The 19,897-nt window shown below is 37.9% G+C and overlaps 1 protein-coding gene across 3 annotated transcripts in view; it reads right to left on the minus strand.

The window, feature by feature from the left end:
* Positions 1-84: 84 nt before the first annotated feature.
* The window catches only part of GOLM1 (golgi membrane protein 1), a 36,301-nt gene continuing 16,488 nt past the window's right edge, over positions 85-19,897 (minus strand). For 2 of the 3 annotated variants that reach the window (XM_015653207.2, XM_015653208.3), the window contains exons 4-10: positions 18,002-18,056; positions 16,208-16,310; positions 10,455-10,581; positions 5,443-5,572; positions 3,945-4,229; positions 1,856-1,969; positions 85-1,550 (exon numbers count right to left, since the gene is read on the minus strand). In XM_015653207.2, coding sequence (XP_015508693.1) covers positions 1,486-1,550; positions 1,856-1,969; positions 3,945-4,229; positions 5,443-5,572; positions 10,455-10,581; positions 16,208-16,310; positions 18,002-18,056 — 879 coding nt within the window. In that variant the 3' untranslated portion in view covers positions 85-1,485. The remainder of the gene's footprint in view (positions 1,551-1,855; positions 1,970-3,944; positions 4,230-5,442; positions 5,573-10,454; positions 10,582-16,207; positions 16,311-18,001; positions 18,057-19,897) is intronic. The other variant, XM_015653210.1, reaches the window with a different exon arrangement.

Genomic DNA, 19,897 nt, shown 5'->3' on the forward strand with positions numbered 1-19,897 from the left:
CAGCCTTCCACTTGCATATTTAGATATCTTAAGGTACAGCAGCTATAAACTAGTACACTGAAGAATGACACACCAGAAAAGGAGTTAAAAAGTGAAGTGCTTTAACAGAAAGCAAAGACAAATTTGTGATTTCTTTGATGGAATGCTGGTTGGCAAGTTAGTCACAGCTGTTTGCTGCCATGCTGTCTCAACAGAGGTTGGTTCATACTCACAAAGAATGCTCCAAAACATGGGTGTTGGTCATGGGATCAGACACAAATATAAAAATTTCTTCAAACCAGCTGGATATACATGGTTGTTGAACTGCAGTTGAAGGTGCCTTAGTGATAAGTAGAGGGTATTTCTAAGTTTACAGCAAGTAAACTGGTCTTTAATTTACATTTAACAACTTACAGAAAAGAAAAAGACTACAGAACATTAACAAGGTAATACATTGTGATTAACATAGGACTTCACAACAACGAAAGCTTCGCCTTTGGGAGACACTGCCATGTCTTGTAAATGCATTATATGGTTACCTCTGTCAGAAGTCCAGGAGAGATTAGCCATGTTGAACAGCTGAGTTTGCTGTTGTACAAGTCAAGCATTTGCATGCCTCTGTTTTCACAGAAGATAGTGGCTGGGTGGAGTAAAGGGTAGTTGTAGTACACCATTTCAGAGGGCTTCTGTCATGAGAAGTAGTTTATGAATTTGAATTTTTACACTAAACTTGTGCAAGGTAGGGGTAACCAAACCAAACTAGTGCTGACCTTGTGGAATCCAACAAAGCTTTCAGAAAAATCATCCTTGCTAATCTCTTTAACAAGAAGAGGATCCTGCTATTGTCCAGGATCCTTTTTGGGTTTTTTTTTTAAACTTTGAAGCTAATCTATGAATTTAGTTTAGAGGCCCAGGTACATATATCATTCTGCATAGTCTCTGAGGATTACAGTTGTGCTTTCTCAGTCTGTGTTGCAGTAAAAAGGTGCCAGAACAGGCACAAGAGTAGATTGCAGCATGGCCTGGTTTTCATACTTCCTGTGTTTTGTTATGGTAACACAGCTCCTTCCTAAATTCTTAAAAACTAAGCTGGGGCTTTCCCTGCTGTGCATTGCTCAGCGGAGAGATCCATCTTTGGCAGAGGACTGTTCATCATTTACCACCAATCCACATACAGCTTACTGTAGTATGACTATACAAGATAGCCAACTTAAAAGTTACTACCTTTATTGCTTCCTTATTATATATTATTACATATTGCAATTTTATAATTGATAGGAAGGAGAAAGTCGTAGCACAGGTCAAACCCCTTTGAAACAAAGCCTCCAGAGATTTACCTCTTTTCCCCACTGCAATAGCGCTAAAATGTCACAAGAAAATACTACTTTGTTTGGGCCCTTAGTCATGCCTTTAGAAGATAATCAAAACCTTCTGAGATCACTTTGCTTGGATCATTGCTGCATTTGGATGAAGAGGTGACTCAGTTGCATCATGAACTTCCTTTGTTCACGATTTCTGTCGTCCTTCACCATGATCAGGTAAGTGGTTCTTTGTATCTTCAGGGTTTTGAACTAATGAGAGAAAAAAAGGTACAGAAATCTCTTTAAGAGGCAGAAGTTCTCCACAGAAAGTTCTAGCTAGAAAACAGCAGAAGAAATACTGTAAGTTAAATACTGTGTTTTACCAGACACCACATCCCCCACTAAAGAGTAGGTTCAGTGGTATACAGAAAATAGGTCACACTGTAAACATAAGGTAAAGTTCAAAAAACAAACAGAAATTAGTTAGGTATAGCTACAGGATATCTTGAAATATATGATCTTAACATTTTCAGTGTGTGATATTTAGGTTAAAAGTGGTGTTTTTTCTTTTTTACCATTTTCAATCCCTGCAAGTGCTGCTTGCTTGTCTGTTTCTGATTCAGCTTCATTCACATCTAAATTGTAATCAACATCCTTGTCCTGGTTCACTGCTTCACGTTCCTGTTTGTCTGGAAAAAAATTAAAATCAAGTAGTTTCATTCTATACCATAAGGTCACCTGCACACAAAAAGAGTGACTGTAAACCTCTTCCACAGAATTACTTTGCTGCTGAACAAATTGCTGTTCTGAGTAGGTTTTTATATTATTTTTCCTTTGAAGTGTTAATTTTCAGAGGAACTTTGGTTGTAAATCCTATCAAAATAACTAAATGGATGACAATCTTTTGGGATTTGGAAAGCATAGGAAAATCAGCTAGAACTCTGATGAACATAAAGAGCATTACACAATTTCAGAATACATGAAAGGACAGCCCAAGTAAGGGCAAAACCTGAAGCCATTGCTAAAAACCCCTTCTTGTTTTAGTTTTTCCAGCAAGGGGAATACTATTATAGTGCAAAGTGTTTTATGATGTGCTAGGTTGTCACAAAAATACTTTTCTCCTAGAAGAGATTTTCTTCACCCAGTCATTAACACCTATCAAGCAACATTTATTAACTATCATAAGATTTTAGATAGAGGACTCAGATGAAAATGGAAACATTTCTGATTTCCAAACTACTATCCTTATTTTTCAAATAATCAACCAGAAAAGAAGCTAACAGCTGAGAGGTGTAAGCAAATCTCACTTAAGATGGATCACAGACTCTGTTCTAAATGTTCTTAAGATAAGCCTTCCAGTTAGTAAGTGGCTAAGAAAGAGGCTTGAAAATTGTAAGCCTTATGTCATCTATGTTCAGACCACATCAAATAGATTTTTATAGTTACAGACCTAAAGGTCTGAAAATTTCGGAAGAGGCTCTTCTTGAAAAAGAATGGATGCCCAGACTACTGAAGAAGTCTTTCTACCTTAGCTCCTTTGGCTGCAAGAAATCTATGCAGTAAATTTGAACAATAAAGCCTTAAGAACATCCTCCTAGCCTTTATAGCTGAGAAATGCAGACCTTTGAAACTGAGCTTGCTTGCGCTGCATGGCAGAGATTTTTTCCTTGCACTAATTGTTGGATGATTTTTTTAATCTTTCGGCTATTTATTTCCATTAAAATGAAAGCAGTTTAGGTAACTTGTAATTACATCTCTTTGGGGTATAGCCTGCTCTGGCCAGCATCTTCTTGGAATAATTCGAAAAATATTGTTTTAGCAATGCAGATGAGATTATTTATCCCTGCCAAGTTAGTAACAATGTTAATACTGAGACTTATAATTCTAAGGATTCATTTACTAGAAAAACAAACAGCATTTTTTGTGGGCATCAGTTCCTGCTCTGACTGCTATAAGGCTTCCTTTTGAATACTTTGGGCCACTGAGACCAAATCCCTCAAGACAGACAAATGTCTAGAGGTTGGTCAGGTCTAGAAACGGCATCAATACCCTGCTGCTCAGTGCTCTTGAGATGTGTAGTTCAGGGTCACTTGACAGATGCCAGAAACTGGCAAAACTTTACAGAATCTGATCCATGTTTTTGAAGACTCACAACAATAAACTTCAGATACCTGAAGCCTGAGTTAACAGCTTTACTCACAGTAGCTTATTTTGAAATAGAAATAGCTAGTATTCACACACTGACATTGTAAAAAGACTAACGGCAAAACATCCATGCATAAATAACCCTCTACTCATCAGTGCTTGGGATGATTAGCATCTCATCCTTTTCAGATGCACCATGTTCTTTTAAAGGCCCAGTACTGAAAAAGGGGAAAAATTTCCCTAAGCACTGTAGAGCCAATGGAGAACCAGTAGGGCTATTACAGTGATGCAGAGGCACTCAGAGTGGCAGCTTCATATTCCATAATCGGAAGCCTCCATCTTAACTCATGGACTGCACGTGATTGCTCAGGACACCTTCCACATCACGCTGACCTTTATGAAAACTTGTACTAAGCTTCCACCATTGTTGTAGAGATCATGCCCTATTCCACACTTTCATTTAATTTCTTTACTTTTCATTTTGTTACTGTTTTTAACAATACATGACATGCTACAAACCAGCCTGTCCAGGGGGCAAGTCCTGCTTATCGTCATAATTTAGGAACTGTTCCCTCTCAAATTTTTCACTGGCATCCTGCTCTGCTGCTGGCTCTAACATATCTTGCCCAGCTACATGTTTCTCATCCTCAGGTTGACTTGGCTCCTTCTCTGACTCAGGCAGCACCTCCTCGTGACCTGCAGTAGCCTTGAGTGACTCTTGAGGTTTTTCCAACTGACTGGAAAGCTGCTCCTCTTCTGCCTTAGGCTCCTGTTTTCTGATGTCAGTTAGGCCCTCTGTTCTTTCTGAAAACAACAAAAATGATTGCATGAAAAAAATAATGCATTCCAGTTTGGCACCAAGTTAAAAACCTTTAATAAATAATGCTTTATATTTCTCACTAAATTCTTTTCCTCTGAAAGAATATCTTTCAATCACATCAGTTCCAGAGATAAGAGGAAAACAACTTATGTTTTTCCTACTGGTAAGAGCTAAAGAAGGGAAGTTTATTTTCTGTCAACAGATTCATGCTTCTACATCCTTAACATTTTGGTACATGTGGTTAATAAATAGGGCAAGAGAAGCAGAACGGTTTATATAAAAATTGTGGTGTCCTATATAAGCATCAGGTTTCTGTGTAATACATCTTACTAGCAACAATAAAAATGATTTGATGTTCAAGAGTAGCTCAGGACAAAGTATCACATAGGCAGATTTGCAAGTATCCAAGTCTGTTATTTTTAAACATGAAGAAGAAAGTGCTGTAATTTTTAGCTGACATTAACATATGTATGTTTTTCTCATGTATCCGCATTTTTAATTTGAAAAAAATCATAAAATTTTCTCAATTAAACTATATTTAGACATTGTCTTTAATTACTAGCTCTCTAAAATGAGAGTTACATGTTCACAAGATTGTAATTTAAGATAGCATTTAGGAGTAATTAAATTTAAGAACTGAACTTCTATAAGACGCACTACTATGCAAAACAGACACACTACTATGCAAAACAGACACACAAAGATACGTCCATTCAAATTAGTAGTTTCTGAAGCTTAGTGCAAAAAGGAGTCATTAGACTTAACTAACCTAAACCCAAGTGTATAATTTCTCTTTCTTGTGTTTTTCTCAATTACAACACATGGGAAGTATGGATGTGTTTGTTGCAAATCTACCTTTCAGCTATTCCACAGGTAGAAGGAGAACCAGGCTGAATATGTCAAACTTACTAAGAAAGCAAATTTTAAGTATGCTTGAAAATTATTCCTTCCAAAAGTTGGGTATTTTCTCTATATTAAATGAAGAAAATTACTCCAGAATTGTAAATATTTATATTTTCCTTTATGTGCAACACACCTACTACAATAAAACTGAACCAAGAGAAACAAGTTTTCCTTCATCAGGAAACCTGATTAATGTTCAGACTGTTGGTGTCACTTTTTTCATCTTAATCTGGTGTACAAAAATTATTCTAAATGTTCACCAGCTGTTAAGAGAGGCAAGGATTTCCATCTCACCTTTAGCCTGCATCAGATCTGTCTTTGTTACTGTAGGTACTGCTTTAGGAACATCTTCACTGTTTTTCTGCTGTTCCAAGTCAGCCTGCTTGAACCCTGTTTGCTTCAAGGCTGGCAGTTGAGTATCGACCTATAAAGTGAATGTATGCAGATAAGCGCTGGTCTATAAAACCACACCTGGATTTGGAAAGGGAAGTAGAATTCTGCATTGGAAAAAATCCTAACACACTTGGAAATATTTGGACTGAAATTTTTATTAGTGATAGAAGTACTGTACAATTCTGAATATGCCGTAACGTTTCTAACAACATAGTACATCAGGAGAATTTTAACATACCTTATTTAACTGCAGCTAATGACAAGATTACTGTCCTTGGTTATTCTCGGGAGTGTTACAGCAGTAACACCACACATTTATCCACTGTTGTTCTGCTACTGTGTCAGGGTCAGCAGAGCAAATAAACAGATGCCATTTGCTATTAATAGTCTACAGGGCAGGAAAACTGAGTTTGGTTATCATTAGACTTCAGCTGAGTAAGGCTTGTATAGAACTGGTCTGTAACTATATTAAATGCAGGATTAAGAAAAGTGTAAATTAACCAACTAGAAAATAGTATCTATTCAACATGATGGAGCTTGCTTAAGAATGTATTGAATTCTGGTGCTAGACTGCTATAAGCGTCTGACTCACTTAGATACTATGCCTAAGATGTACACTATCTTGAAGATCCTTAATTGGGCAATTAGAATTCTATGTATGGTCTCTCTGTATGTCAGTGTTGGCATGATTGCCCACCCGAGGCCCTCTTCCACCTCCTCCCCATCTCTGGATCTAATGGCTGGCAGTTCTGTGCTTGGTGCTATCTCTGTCAATGAATCCCCTCATCTATAGCATGGGGAACATGGAGCTCAGGAATGCCATGTCACTACCTCTCTATAAATCATTCCCAGACTATATGAATTAAGTATTTGGGGGTGTAGGTTTGTACTAGACCTCTTAAGAAAAACAGGACTCAACTTAAAATTCATCATTAGTTCCAGGTGAAAATGAAAGATGATCAGTGAACTGAGGGATGTACCCGGGCGCTTTCACATAGGTGAAAATTAAGAACACACATCCTCTAGGAGGGGAATCTGGAGCTGCCTGTAGAGAATGGTGATTCTCCAGCTACAGCACACTTCTGGAGTCAAATGGATGTAGTGGAGGCTTGAAAAGATGGGGTGGCCATGATTGCCCTAACACAGCCCTATGGCTCATATGGTACCCCTTATAGCACCCAGGCTCTTCCTTTCATGGTCATTGCTCAAGCAGTCAAGACCCTGCTTACCCTGCTGTATGGAATTATTCTTTCCCCACTGTCGTCTCAGAAACACTAAATGAGAGTGTAAAGCCAGGGCCAGTGAGGAAGGAGCAGAGCTAAGCTGTTTGCAGATGAATTTATGAGAATGATCAAAGAGAGACTTGAAAGGAAAAAGAAAACAAAAAGATAAGCTCAGATACAGGATTACCTGCCTGCTTATTTGCATGGTCATTGGAAATTGGAATGCTCCCCCATTCATCATCAACTTGCTGCATTACCACCACTGCTCTCCAGAATAACCCCAAAGGAGGTGGTTGTATTGAGGTGGGGGTCAGCTTCTCCCAGGTAACAAGAGACAGGACAATGGGAAATAGCCCCAAGTTGCATCAGAAGAGGTTTAGATTGGATATTAGGAAAATTTTCTTCACTAAGAGGGTGGTCAGGCATTGGAACAGATTTCCAAGCAAAGGAATAATTCCTGGAAGTTTTCAAAAAGTGTGCCACAAAAATTTGGTACTTAGAGACTTAGTGGTGAGCACAGCAATGCTAGGATTAATGGCTGGACTTAGAGGGGGACCTTAGAGGTCTTTTCTGACCTTCATGGTGTTATGGTTCTGTAACTGGCAGAGAGCTGTGTCAATCCAATTAATGCAGACATTGAATATGAAATACACATGGAGCCCATTTAGCTCTATACCAGTTTAGTGAAAAAAACTGGTGTAAAACAAATGGCTACAAAACCATTTGTTCTATGGGGATTTTTTTTGTTGCATTTTTATTTTTTGTTTCATTTACCAAAAAAAAAAAGAAAAGCCAAATATGCAGAGAAAGAACAAGCATATGCACATTTAGAGATATGAATCTTAATATCTGTTACAATATAAATGAACGGGCAATTTTATGGTATAGAAAGTCTCAGAGTTTAAAGGATTGTTTTCTGTTACCAGCTGTCATTGGTGCTGTCAAGGCTTCCCATTTATCTAAGGAGGGCAGTAAAACACTGTGTTGTCAAATGTTCATTCAGATATTTGGAAAAATTACCTCAGAAAGAAGTAGCTAAGTCACCAGGAACACAGAGTTGTAGCACGACTACTTGGCTATTTTGAAAAGCATTTAATTTCCATGAAAGCCAGGCAGAACAAGATATCTTTTTGTCAGCACCATGAAGTCCAGTATCAGCAGCTAATCTAGCATTAACTCTTACCAATGCTTGATAAGCAAATGTTACTGCAAAATATTTGTTTATTGCAGTAAAGATGTTCAAAACTCCATCTTCCTTCAATCGGTTATACAAAAATGCTGCACTTAAACATGTTTCTGTTTCATAAATAATTCAGCTCCTTAATATCACTCTCCACAAAAGAAATCATCAGAAACTGAACATAAGACCATTTTTCACTTTTTATTGGGCATGAATTCTTCTGCAAAAATACTGAGCTTGGACTTAGTAGCAAGAAGTTACCTCTTTCTTGCACATGCAAAATCCTTTTACTTTTCATAAATTTCTAGCTAAGTAATTCTTAATGTCAATAGATTCAAAGAGTATTTGCTGATTTTTTTAAAGGTGAAGTAGTTGGATAAAAAAATAGTAATTGAATCTGTTGTATTTTCTTCAGCCAAGAAGTATCCATCATTCTTGAAATTACAGAGCTCTAAGTAAAGCTGTTTAGTTATTAACCAACCAACACTCCATTTTATTTCTGTTTTAAGGCAGATTTTTTTTTTCTATTACATAAGCACATACATCTTAAAAATAGTAATTATTCCAGCTGAAAACACTGGACAAAAACATACATAGACTTTGTCAGGGTCATCTTGCACTAACGGTAACAAAGTATGCTTTTATAAATTAAATTCTTGGGTAAGTGAACAACTGAGAAAGTTACAGCTTGGCCAAAGAAACACTGCCGCAGACACCAGGGAACACAAGCAGACAGAAATTATTTAGGCAGTAGCTATATTATCATTTCGTTCATCTGAGACCATCCTATTTACATATAAAACTGATAAGAGATGATCTGCCCTGCCTTACAGATAAACTGCTTTGAGTAAAAATTGCCTCCAACTATGCACCTTCAAGCAGGAGACTGAAATTGTCCTGCAGAGAGGCTTCAATCAAATTCTTCAGGTTCCTTCCAAGATGATTTACCTTTCAAACTGGAAATAGTAAAAAAACAAAACCAAAAATGCAACAAATACACACATACAAATAAACAAAAGGAATCTAGTGGAAGTAATTGTAATTAAAATCTGTTGCAAAGCCACACTAAAAATTAAGTTGACCACTTCTATATTAGAGTCTTCCCTAGATCAACCTTCTTAAACAAGATACATTTGACAAACTAATGTATCATCTCTAAATGATGAGGGTTCTATTTATTTACAATAATATATTTATTGTTTACTTTTTATCTACTTACTTGATACTGTTGATAAAAACTATTGACAGGAGCTGTAACTTTTATTTAAAGGCATAACTGGATAGCACTGCCTGTTTCTAATGTTTCTTTCATGTTGCAGCTCTCACATAGCCCAGGTTCCCAGGATAAAAGGTCACACACTACAGTAGGTCTGTCTCCCCCGTTTTACATAGACTCAGACTGAAACCATTACCAATGGGAATCTCTGGGCAGACATTTCAGCTATTTTCTCACACACTTTTTCACCTGGTTGTAAAACCAAGATTCATTCCTCACTGCCTTACACTTTCCATTTCTGAAGTCATTAAACTTCGCCTTTTCCCAGCCAAAGATAAAAGGGTATATTCCGCCAAACCCTTGCTGTCTTTGTAATAAGAGTAGGCCACCCAGGCAGAAGAAAAGGCCCCACTTGCAGTCACATGTAAAAAGTTCTGACTTCTGAAAACTCTGTTTCTTCAGTAACCCTGAAGAAAGAGCTATTTTAATACAGAAATAAACTGTGTGCCTTTTCACCCAAGAGCTTGATTGCATCTTTCCAGGGCTGTCCATACCAAGCTTAACCAATCAAATTCTATCCCTGACCAAATACCTCATCAATGAAGCAGGATCAATAATCCCATGCCAAGACAACAGGATGAACTGAAATTTCCTTTTCTTGGGCTTTTCTGCCATCCTCTGCACCCCAGGAGAAAAAGCCAGCTGACACACAGCCAACCTATTTGCCAAGCCTACCCTACCCCAGTGAGCCTTCAGTAGGTTCAACAATGAATTTGTGGTTCTTTGGCTCAGAATATCCAACAGGAAACAGGTAAGACATTTGTTTATCCCTTTATTCCTACAGCAAAATCATGACATAAAGGACTTCTGTGAAAATTCATAGCTGGTGAACCTCGGACAACAATATTCAGGGTTTGTTGCTTCTCTGCAGTGATTCACAATTTATCCTCATCCTCAACACACAAAGCAGCTAAGTACTTGAGCAAAGTCAAAAGGTATTGTTAACTAAAATTCAGTCCTGTAAATATTCCTTAATGGACCCCACATCACTTCCAGCATCACCTCTCATATTCTGCCCATTTCAGAGACACAGTGATTTGGAGTCTCCTACAGGACATCTCCTTGTTCTGCCCCTGAAATCACCCCACTTCCCACAGATCAGAAACATTCAACAAATATTGAAGTAGTGAAAAATTGAATGAGATGGGATAACGTTAATAGGAGATGGCAGAAAGGTGAAGAAACACTTAAGAATTACAAAGAAAGTATTTTCAAAAAATTATGGAAACCATACCTGGCTCTCTTCTGTTAAGTCTTTGTTTTCTTTGATTTGTGGTGCATCCCTATTCTTTTTTGTAAGCTCATCTATCCTCTCTTCACATTGTTCTTTTAATTCTTTCATCTGGTTGATGCACTGTGACCTGAAAAAAAACATGAACAAGATGATTAATTCTCATCTAGACTCCTCTATAATGTATTTTTGTAAAATTTTCTAATTTTTTTTCCCCTGTATCTATTTTTTCCTTATGATTTATTATTTCCTTAATTTTACTACCTAGGCTTAAATTTGAGAACTCACAAGGAAAAAATGAGGCATTGACGTAAGTCCCAAGGGCAAATTCATAGTGCAGGCAAGTTCTACTGGAAGAAATTAATTTAAACTACTTTTATTTGACCAGCTCAACAACCTATATGATTTTTTAATTTGTGTCTTTGCTAACCAGTCAAGTCCAGTTAAGTTAAAATCAATTTTGACTGAAGCATTTCTAGTATGATTACAGAAATTCATATCTTGATTTTAGCCAGAAAGAAGAAACAGAAAAGTACCATCTGAAGTAGAAAATAGATGTAATTACTGTCAGCAACCTAAACACACTTCCTCAATATTTCAGCTGAGTGCAGTGCTGCAAGATGTAACAAAATATATGTTACAGAAATGGAGTTCATTACTAGCTACTATAAGTTCTAGAAGGAATATATCCTAAACATGCTAGCACTGTATCTTTTACATACTTTCAATAGTTACACAGCTCCATTAGCACCTTAACCTTTGTGACAGCAGTTGTCTATCTGCGTCTGTGCAGCCTGTCTTTCCCTCACAGCTCCCTAACTCCTAGCTTTGGTCTCCTGTTTCCCTATTTTTTTTCTAAAGCTTCCAGGGCAGTGTTCTCCCTTTTTCTGGATGTGCTGGGGATCCTGTGCAAAGCCCAGGAGCTCTGTCAATCTCAGTTTCCCAGGGCAAGTGGCTGCAGTCAGGGTAAGATTATCCTTTCCCTCCCAGTCTCTTCATAAGTCATTTTATAGCTTTTGATTTATATCAGAGGAAGAACAAGACTTAGTGAAAAACAAACCAAGATAAGAATTACCCCATAATACACACAGAGAAATCTTAGAAGCTAGTCATCATATGACCCCAAGTATGCTTTCACCCCATGATGAACAGGAACAGCAGTTTGTTTGCGTGGATCCCAATAGCAAGTGTATCATACTAGGGGAAAATGTGGTGAAAAATCACAATTACTGCCAGAACCCACTGTCCTGGAGAGCCTGCCCAGGAAGAGAAGGCTCTTGGCTGGGGACTACATTTTCTTCTCCATGCTGATCTAGCAGCAAAGAAGTTCAATGGGATCTTTAAACCTTTTCTCCTTTCTCTCTCTCCCTTGTTTTTTCCACTCAAAGGTAACTTCCAGTTTTTACATATACAATCAGCTACAGACATTGCAAACATGTCTTTCTGGATTCAAAATCTTTTCCAGCAACCTTTGTATAACAGCATGCTCAACATACTGCAAGTTTCTCCTTCCTGTCACTAAGACTAAGAAGGGGGTTAAATTTCTCCTGATTCTGGCTCTGACTAGTGTTATTCTGAGTGTTAATACCCTCCATGCAACGGCAGCTGCTTCAGATGGGCACGTTGCAGTGCAAATAAGGTACTACACAATCCAAAGGAGTTTTTGGGCTAGTGCACTCTACAGCAAGTGATTCATTTTTACTGCACTTTCATCCTTCTCCAGCCCTGCTTTTCAAGCAAAAAAACCCCTTTCTGTAGTTCATACCTAGAAAGGAAGAAGAGTAGCAGACAGATAAGCTGACTAATTACTTTTATTACAATTTCTTGTAGACCAGGCAGCATTCTAAAGTCTGATTTGACAATGCTAATACCAAGAGTCACCAAAATAAGCCGTCCTTCAAACTCATGAACATCAGAGACAGTAAAAGAGCATAGGCTTGAGTTATGCTCACATTCACTGTTTTCTAAGACATAAAAGAACATATTAATTGTGTAATAGTTTGGAAGTTTGAAATAGATGCAGTACACAGACAACCTGAAGTCAGAGATAGAGCATTTGTGAAAGGCTGCACTTTGATCCCAAACTGCACATGAAAATAAAGTTCATTAACATCTGTGACAAACCCTCACAATTTTAAGCTTATTATCTGTAACAGAATTCCCTTCTTTTAAAGGAGACTTGAATACTCTATTCATGCTTACAACAACTTCTAGAGTACAGGGACAGCCTTAGTTTCTCCACCTCATCCTATCACCCTGACACTTCAAATGTGCAAAACTAATGTTCTTAAATTCAGGCATGTTTTCTCCTTTCTACATAGTTAATTCTGTGACACAAATCTTGCCTGCACACACACAAAGGAGCCCAAATAATATCCTCCCCAGCTGCTCCCAGGCCCATCAAAGAAGCCACCAGCCCATCCAAGGATTATCTCCATGAGCCTAAAGGAGCACAGAGGCAAAAGGTGGAAGAAGAGCCCAAACTACAAACTCAGAAGGAGGGACAGCCCATCTAGACCACTCCTACAGGAGGTTTTGCAGGCACTCTCAGGAGAGAGGGATGAGGCTACCAGTATTGTGTGCACTCATGCTTCATATGTTCTGTGTTCTGCACACCTGGCCATGTACAGATGTGCTCTGCATGCACAGGAACAGATCTGCAGCCTCTCCCCTCCTGAGCTGCTGGATTTACTTATCCCCGGCATAAGGAACAGAGTACCTTTGCTCTCCAGGAGCATCTACCATCTCCTTTCAACCCTAATGAAAAAGATTACTCCTGCAGTTACACTCTTGCATTTGTCAGGTCTGCAAAAATTACACTAATTATCACTTTTTACATGTAGCAATATTTCTAAAGATGCAGTTATGTAACAAACAAAACTCTTGGGAGCAAAAATGCATTTGAATATTGCAATGTATTCAACAACAATTTTAAAACGCTTCTGTTTCACTCTGGCTGCTGCAGGAAAGAAGGGTCAGTGTGACAGTGGGCCTTTGCTGAAGAAGCTCTAACTATGACCAGAGAGTACTAGGCACAGTGTACACCAGAGGTATGCTGTGAAGTCAACTGCTGAGCGATGTGTATTCCTTTTGCATACAAGACCCATAAGGCCAGGTAGCTCTTGCTGACTTCTGCATGGAAAACACTAAGCTTGCTCCAAAAAATGCTTAGATGAAATTTCAAGACTTGGGTACATAAAGAAACGATGATTTTTTATTTTTTTTTTTTTTTTCCAAAGTTCACAGATTTTGTTCTTATGCATTCCATATGCACAACTGCTTTTATCACTGCCTTCTACAGAGTAGTAACTGAATGTTTAAAAAGAGTGATTTACAACATGTGCTGTTTAAAAAAGACGTTTAAGTTCTGTCATCTTTTTATAACATTTTCAATTATACAAATAATATGCTCTCTCTATTTTTGCACTAGTTGTACTTGCTACCTAAGGTGCAAAACCTTTATCCATGCAAATCTACGTAAAAGGAAGAAGTACAAAATTAGTCTAATGCCCTCCCTGGTAAGGAAGATGAACAGAGAGGTAACACTGTGGTTTATTCCTAATGTGGACAGATTGAAAAAAAACCAAACATTTGGAGTCTTTCTAATAATTCTTATTTTTCTAAGCCCACAGCCATATTGGGAAAAAGTTGTTTTGTAAGTATTTAAAATTACATTATTAGGTGATTGTATAGCAAAGAGGAATGTACGTAGCCAAGCACCATCAAGTATCCATTTCTGCAATTACCTAAACACAATGTATAGTTGTGTCAATTACTACAACAGAGAGATATTAACATTCAAACATCCTACCTACCTAACCGTAAACAACAAGCAATGTTTTAAAAATACATGTTCCTGCTAGAACTGTGTGAATGCTGCACAGTACTGAAGCTATAAATTATTTTATGAAAATTCAAGTCCAGAGTTTATTTTCCTCACTTGTACTCTTAGGAAAAAAGCCTAGAAATAGAAAATGAACATTTAAGTATTTTGCAGCAAAGCTGGTGAAGACACCATAGCTCCTTGGGTGAGATAACTGCCTTCATGGACTCCCATAGGTGCTGCAGGAAATGGTGCACCTGCCTCAAGACCAACCAGAAGCAGATCAGCTTGCTGAGTTCCTGTTCAGCTACCACATGGCTGATTTATCACACCTGTCTCTACACTTATCCTCATAAAAGTAAACCCATCTCTACCACTGCATCTGGCTTAGCTCTTCACCTTGAGCCAGTCCAGACCTGGGAGCTATGCTCTCTGAATACAACCTTCTTCTTTTAAACTTAAAGGCATTCTTCATGATACACTACCACAAGCACAAGGGGTGCTCTGTCAATGACTTCCTCAACAAAACCATCCTTATAAACACTTCACCAGACATGGGTGATAAACTTCCAAGTTTTCCTAAGCCAGACTAAATACATTTGCCTTGTATCACTTCCCTGCATGTGTATATCAATCCAGTGCTTCACAGGTGTACCTCTCATGTGGGGCATGAATGTCCAGAAGACAGATATATTTATGCCCTATACAGATCTATTTGTTACTGCTGATCTCAGACTTCAAAGAAAGACACTGGGAAATAGATTCACTGACTAGCACAGAACTATCAACAGAGGTTGATAGTCAACAGAGTCTCAGGTCTGTCATTAAACTAAATAGAAAACAGACAGCGATTAACAACCATGGCACACAACAAACACAGAGGGGGAAAAGACCCCTGAAAAGACACACAAGCAACACAGCTTACTGAAAGGCAGGTACAAACTAAAGTTTCCAACTTCCTTCTACTTTTCTGTTAAAAGTCTTATATTACAACTCCACTAATATATACATCTAGGTCAGCTTTATTGCATGAGTAATAATCCAAAAAAAGGTCACAACCAATTGGCAATCAGTAAGTATCACAGAAGTGCTAATACTAATCCTTAATTCTAAGATGGGGGAAAAACAAAAAGAAAAAATACTTCAAGTGTAGCCTGTAGAATTCAAGTTCTTTGAGTGTCATGTTCCACTATTAGTCATAATTCCTACAAGACCTGGCTAAACAATGGCTGCTGAAAAAATACCTATCACTACAACAATTACATTCTTGATGTATCATTATGACAATATTCAAAAGCAATATTCTATTGCTCTTTTATATCTATGCACAAGGGGAAGATACTACAGGTTGTGAAGGCAGGTAGAGGAAACAAGAATATTATTGAGCAAAAAGAACCTAGAAGAAATTCCTAGAAATACCAGAAATGTGTATTTAGTGTAAGGATACTGATAAGTACTTTTGTTCAGTTATCCATGCTCTATAATTCAGTGGGAAATCTCAAGAAAAAAACATGACTAGTTATGCCATATAAAGCAGAACACATGAGTCTGATGGTAGCAGAAAATCCCAAGACCTCTGTCAGCTCAAAAAGGCACAGCTTCTCATCAGGTATTCCCCTGTCTTAATTCAAACTTCTTCACAGTTTAGCCTCTTCATGTTTCAATTTTCCCCCACAATTCTGAAGTGATAATATTGCTACCTTTAACCTCCTGCAAGAGAAGGAACATCAAGAAGTGTCTGTACACAGAGGTGAAAAACACTGGAAAGTTTGTGCTCTTCTCCAAGATCAACTGTGAACAGTTTTAGATGATGTGTCAGATATTACTTCTCCTTAAGTCTACTAACAGAGCTATAGCTAACACAAGACTACTCTGGGTTATAACCAAGTCACCTACAATTTGGGAAGCCATCTTTCCTGAAGAGCATACTTACAGGTCATATGAGAACTTCTTCTGAAGGTTAGTCTGGTTCTTCTGAAACCAGTAAACATCAAGCTGTAGCTTTCCATATTCCATCTGTAACTCTTTCAAGTGTTCTGGTCAAATCAGGATTAAAATACACATTAAAATACACATATACGTACATACTCTACAACAGAAACATCAAGAAATAGATCTATAATAAGAATGCTAAATTAATTCATCTGTCACGCCAACTATATTTTGTACACAAATGCATAGATAATTGTTGAATTTATTCAACAACAGTGCACAGGATCTGGTAAGAATAACCTTTCAGCATAATATATTACCAAAACAGTATAATACATATTTTTACCTACTTTTCCTCTTAAGGAATACACGAAACTGATTTGCAAACCCTGCTAAGGTGTAATCTGGAAAATCTTGAAGTCTATGAAATCATAATCAGAACACAGTATGAAACAGCATTCACATTTATCAGTCATATACAGACAAGCTTGCAATGCTTCCCTGAATAATATGCAATTTATAGCCATACTCCTTAGCAACAGAAGCATCTGTGATTTAGAGTTTTCTTCCTGATAGAAACTTCTGTGAGAGGACACCAGAAGACAATACCACAACACACTTACTTCTTTATAGGACTCATTCCCAAGAACCTCCAGAGGAATGCGCTGCTAATAACAATTCTGAAGCACTACTGTCTTATGTTGCAATGCAAGGTGTAACCAAAAGTATGAATTCCATTACCATCTGTTAAAACCAGGCGGGGCAGTGTTCTTTATCTCTTCCACAACCCATCCTCCCTCCAGGGGGATATCTCCTGTTAATGGGCCAGAGAGTCTCACTGCATGGCTGATAAAATTACATCATCCCATTGGGAGATGCTCCACCCAGGGGGAGAAGCCAAACATTCCTACCTGGATATAATCTGAGACTTGGAACACCACAGTCAGCCTTTTTCCACTGAATTTCCAGAAGACCAGACCCATCTACACCACCACTGGCCCTTCAGAGGAAAACTACACCTTCAATGAATGAAGGATCATTGCTTCAATAGAATCACATCTGACACTGCAGGAGGGCTGCAGCCACCATTTAATCTGACTGCTACCAAAACCCTGACCAACAGGGTGCCAGGTTGTATTCTGATTCTGTCAGTGTTTTTTGTACTACTACAGTTTATTTTAATTTTCCTATTAAGTCGTAGTTGTTTTTTTTAATTTATAGATACATTCTAATAAAAAACTGTTATTCCTCTCTCACATCTTTGCCTGAGAGCCCCTTAGTTTCAAAATTATAATTCAGAGAGAGAGGGTTTACATTTTCCATTCTGAAGGAGCCTCCTGCCTTCCTTAGCAGACACCTGTCTTTCAAACCAAGACAACTACCATGAATAGAAATGTTATTAGATTATTAGATTGGCTTTTCTTATTAAATATAGGATTTGTGAATTCCTCTGATGCTAAAATGCATGACCCCACACCTCAGGGAAGAATGCAAGAATATGTTGCCAGGTAAAATGAAGAAAAAATACATTAACTTGGTTCTATTCCATATTATATCATAAGAGACAGGAGTACTACATCAAGCACTACATGGACAAATCCTCCTTGTCAGGCAGATTAGTCTGACACTTAACAGGAGCTATGCAGATGAAATATCTCAGTCATGGCAGCTCCTGTACTACCCCCATGACTTGAAGAAAGGCAGGATTCTCAAAAGATCACAGAAGAATGCAAGTCTTAAAAGCAGGGGCCTAAAAATCAGTATGAGGGAGATTTGCAGGGGTACTACAACATACCTCGTAGACTCTGAATCAATCGATCATTTACTGTGATGTTATTCATCAGCACTGCCTGAAAGAAGCAGAACAAAGCCAGTGTTTTAATTGCAAAGGACCTGTATTACCATTATAAACAATGCCTATCAAAGCACTTGTAACAAGATTTACTTTTTGTGTGTCACAGTTGTGATTGTGTCACAGTTGAACAAAACCTTTTAGCTGCTTTAGAGATCTCCTATTGGAAACAACAAACATTCATTTTAACACAGATTTTTAAGTAAAGGGGGGTAGGGGAAGATATCACTGCACAAATGAAAAGTGGAAGAATTTTAAGGAATTTAAAGATATTAAACTTGCTTGTGACTTTATTCTAATTTAATCTCAAGACTGGAGTCACAGTCAGATTTACTGTATTTATCTCTTGAAGGAAGAATATATCATTCACTATAGCTCACTATCAATTACCTTCTCACTCAGGAATCAATACATTCAGGTACACAAAGATGAGCTATGAAAGCATTAATCATTCAGCATAAAGCAACTCCATGAAAGCAATGTGAAGCCCTTGCATTGTATCCCTTTTCTACCTATCTTCTCAACTGCTTTCATGCTGGAGTGGCCTTCTTCCACTCCCTCACTTTGTTCTCCCTCTCGCTCTGAAGAGGTAGTCAACACAGGAACATGTCTTGTCTATTCTTTCATCAAGCTCCCTCTACCATTTCAAATACACACATACCCCAAAACACCTGAAAACTGAATCAAGTCACATCTAAGTGAAATTATTCCTGTGAGCTAGATGTAAGGATAACTCAGATTCATATTCATTTAGCAAGTCTGATGCAGAAGAGTTCTTAAGAATACAAAAGAGATCCACTGATTCTTCTGAAACAATCCAGTCCAGTCTTAGGAAGGTATTTCTCATTGTCAGTTCCTCTATTATCTTTGTCCTGGGAAGGGCTCTTCAAGGGTCCCAGAAAATCAATTCCCCCGTTTCTCAAAGTTTCTGCTCTAGTATTGATGTGTGTGTATGTCCACACCCAAAAAGAAGTGACAACATCCACTTGTTTGCTCAAGTCATCCTGAAACATTGACAGCATTGTCAGTGCCTTTCCTCCCAGAGGCTACAGTAATAAGAGCCAGTTGATTAGGTGAAAGTGCAGCTTTCAATTAATCTGAGTGGGCTACCACCCAGCAGAGCAGATTTGTTTTTGGATGACCCTTTAAAGAGCCCTGCTTCACAGAGGTGGTCATTCAGCTCTTGCTAAGTATTTCTACACTGTTCTGTATGTACAGCTGTTCTGTGAACACCACCATGAAACCTTAAGAAAAAAACATCACTTTCTTCTATTAAAAAGCAAAAAGAAACTCAAAAAACAGTGACAACTTATATGTAGCATTGTTTAATATCTCTCCCTCTCCTTACCTCTCCTCCTACTATAGGACACCTAAATAAAAAATCAATTTGTTTTCACTGGTTTACTGGGGAAAGGAAGTTAATGCTTCAGTGGAAATTCCAAGTTTTCCTAACGTGTGGGCAATGTAGTCAGGTTGTTACAGGATGATCACCTTCAAGATAATACAGCATTGGCCATTACCAGAGACTGTCAGTGGACTGGAAAAATCAGTATGATAGAGCAATTTTGTAATTTTATGTTTTTACAGTTTTTTTGTGGGGCTTTGTTGGTTTTCATTCTTTTACTGTCACATAAGTGATCCTGGCATTTAGGAGTTTCATTTTAAGGAGCACCCACCCAACCCCTCCACTCTTCTCCCCAGTAAAAACATACAAGTGTTACGTGTTTTGTACATTAGGACAATAATAACTGTGATTAGCTGAAGTGAAAAAAAATACTTTCCATGTTAAAAAAAAGTCTCTTTGTTTGAAGGGAAACAGGGAAAAAAAGAAGTCTGCCT

The sequence above is a fragment of the Parus major genome, chromosome Z, assembly GCF_001522545.3.
Source record: "Parus major isolate Abel chromosome Z, Parus_major1.1, whole genome shotgun sequence".
Lineage (NCBI taxonomy): Eukaryota > Metazoa > Chordata > Aves > Passeriformes > Paridae > Parus > Parus major.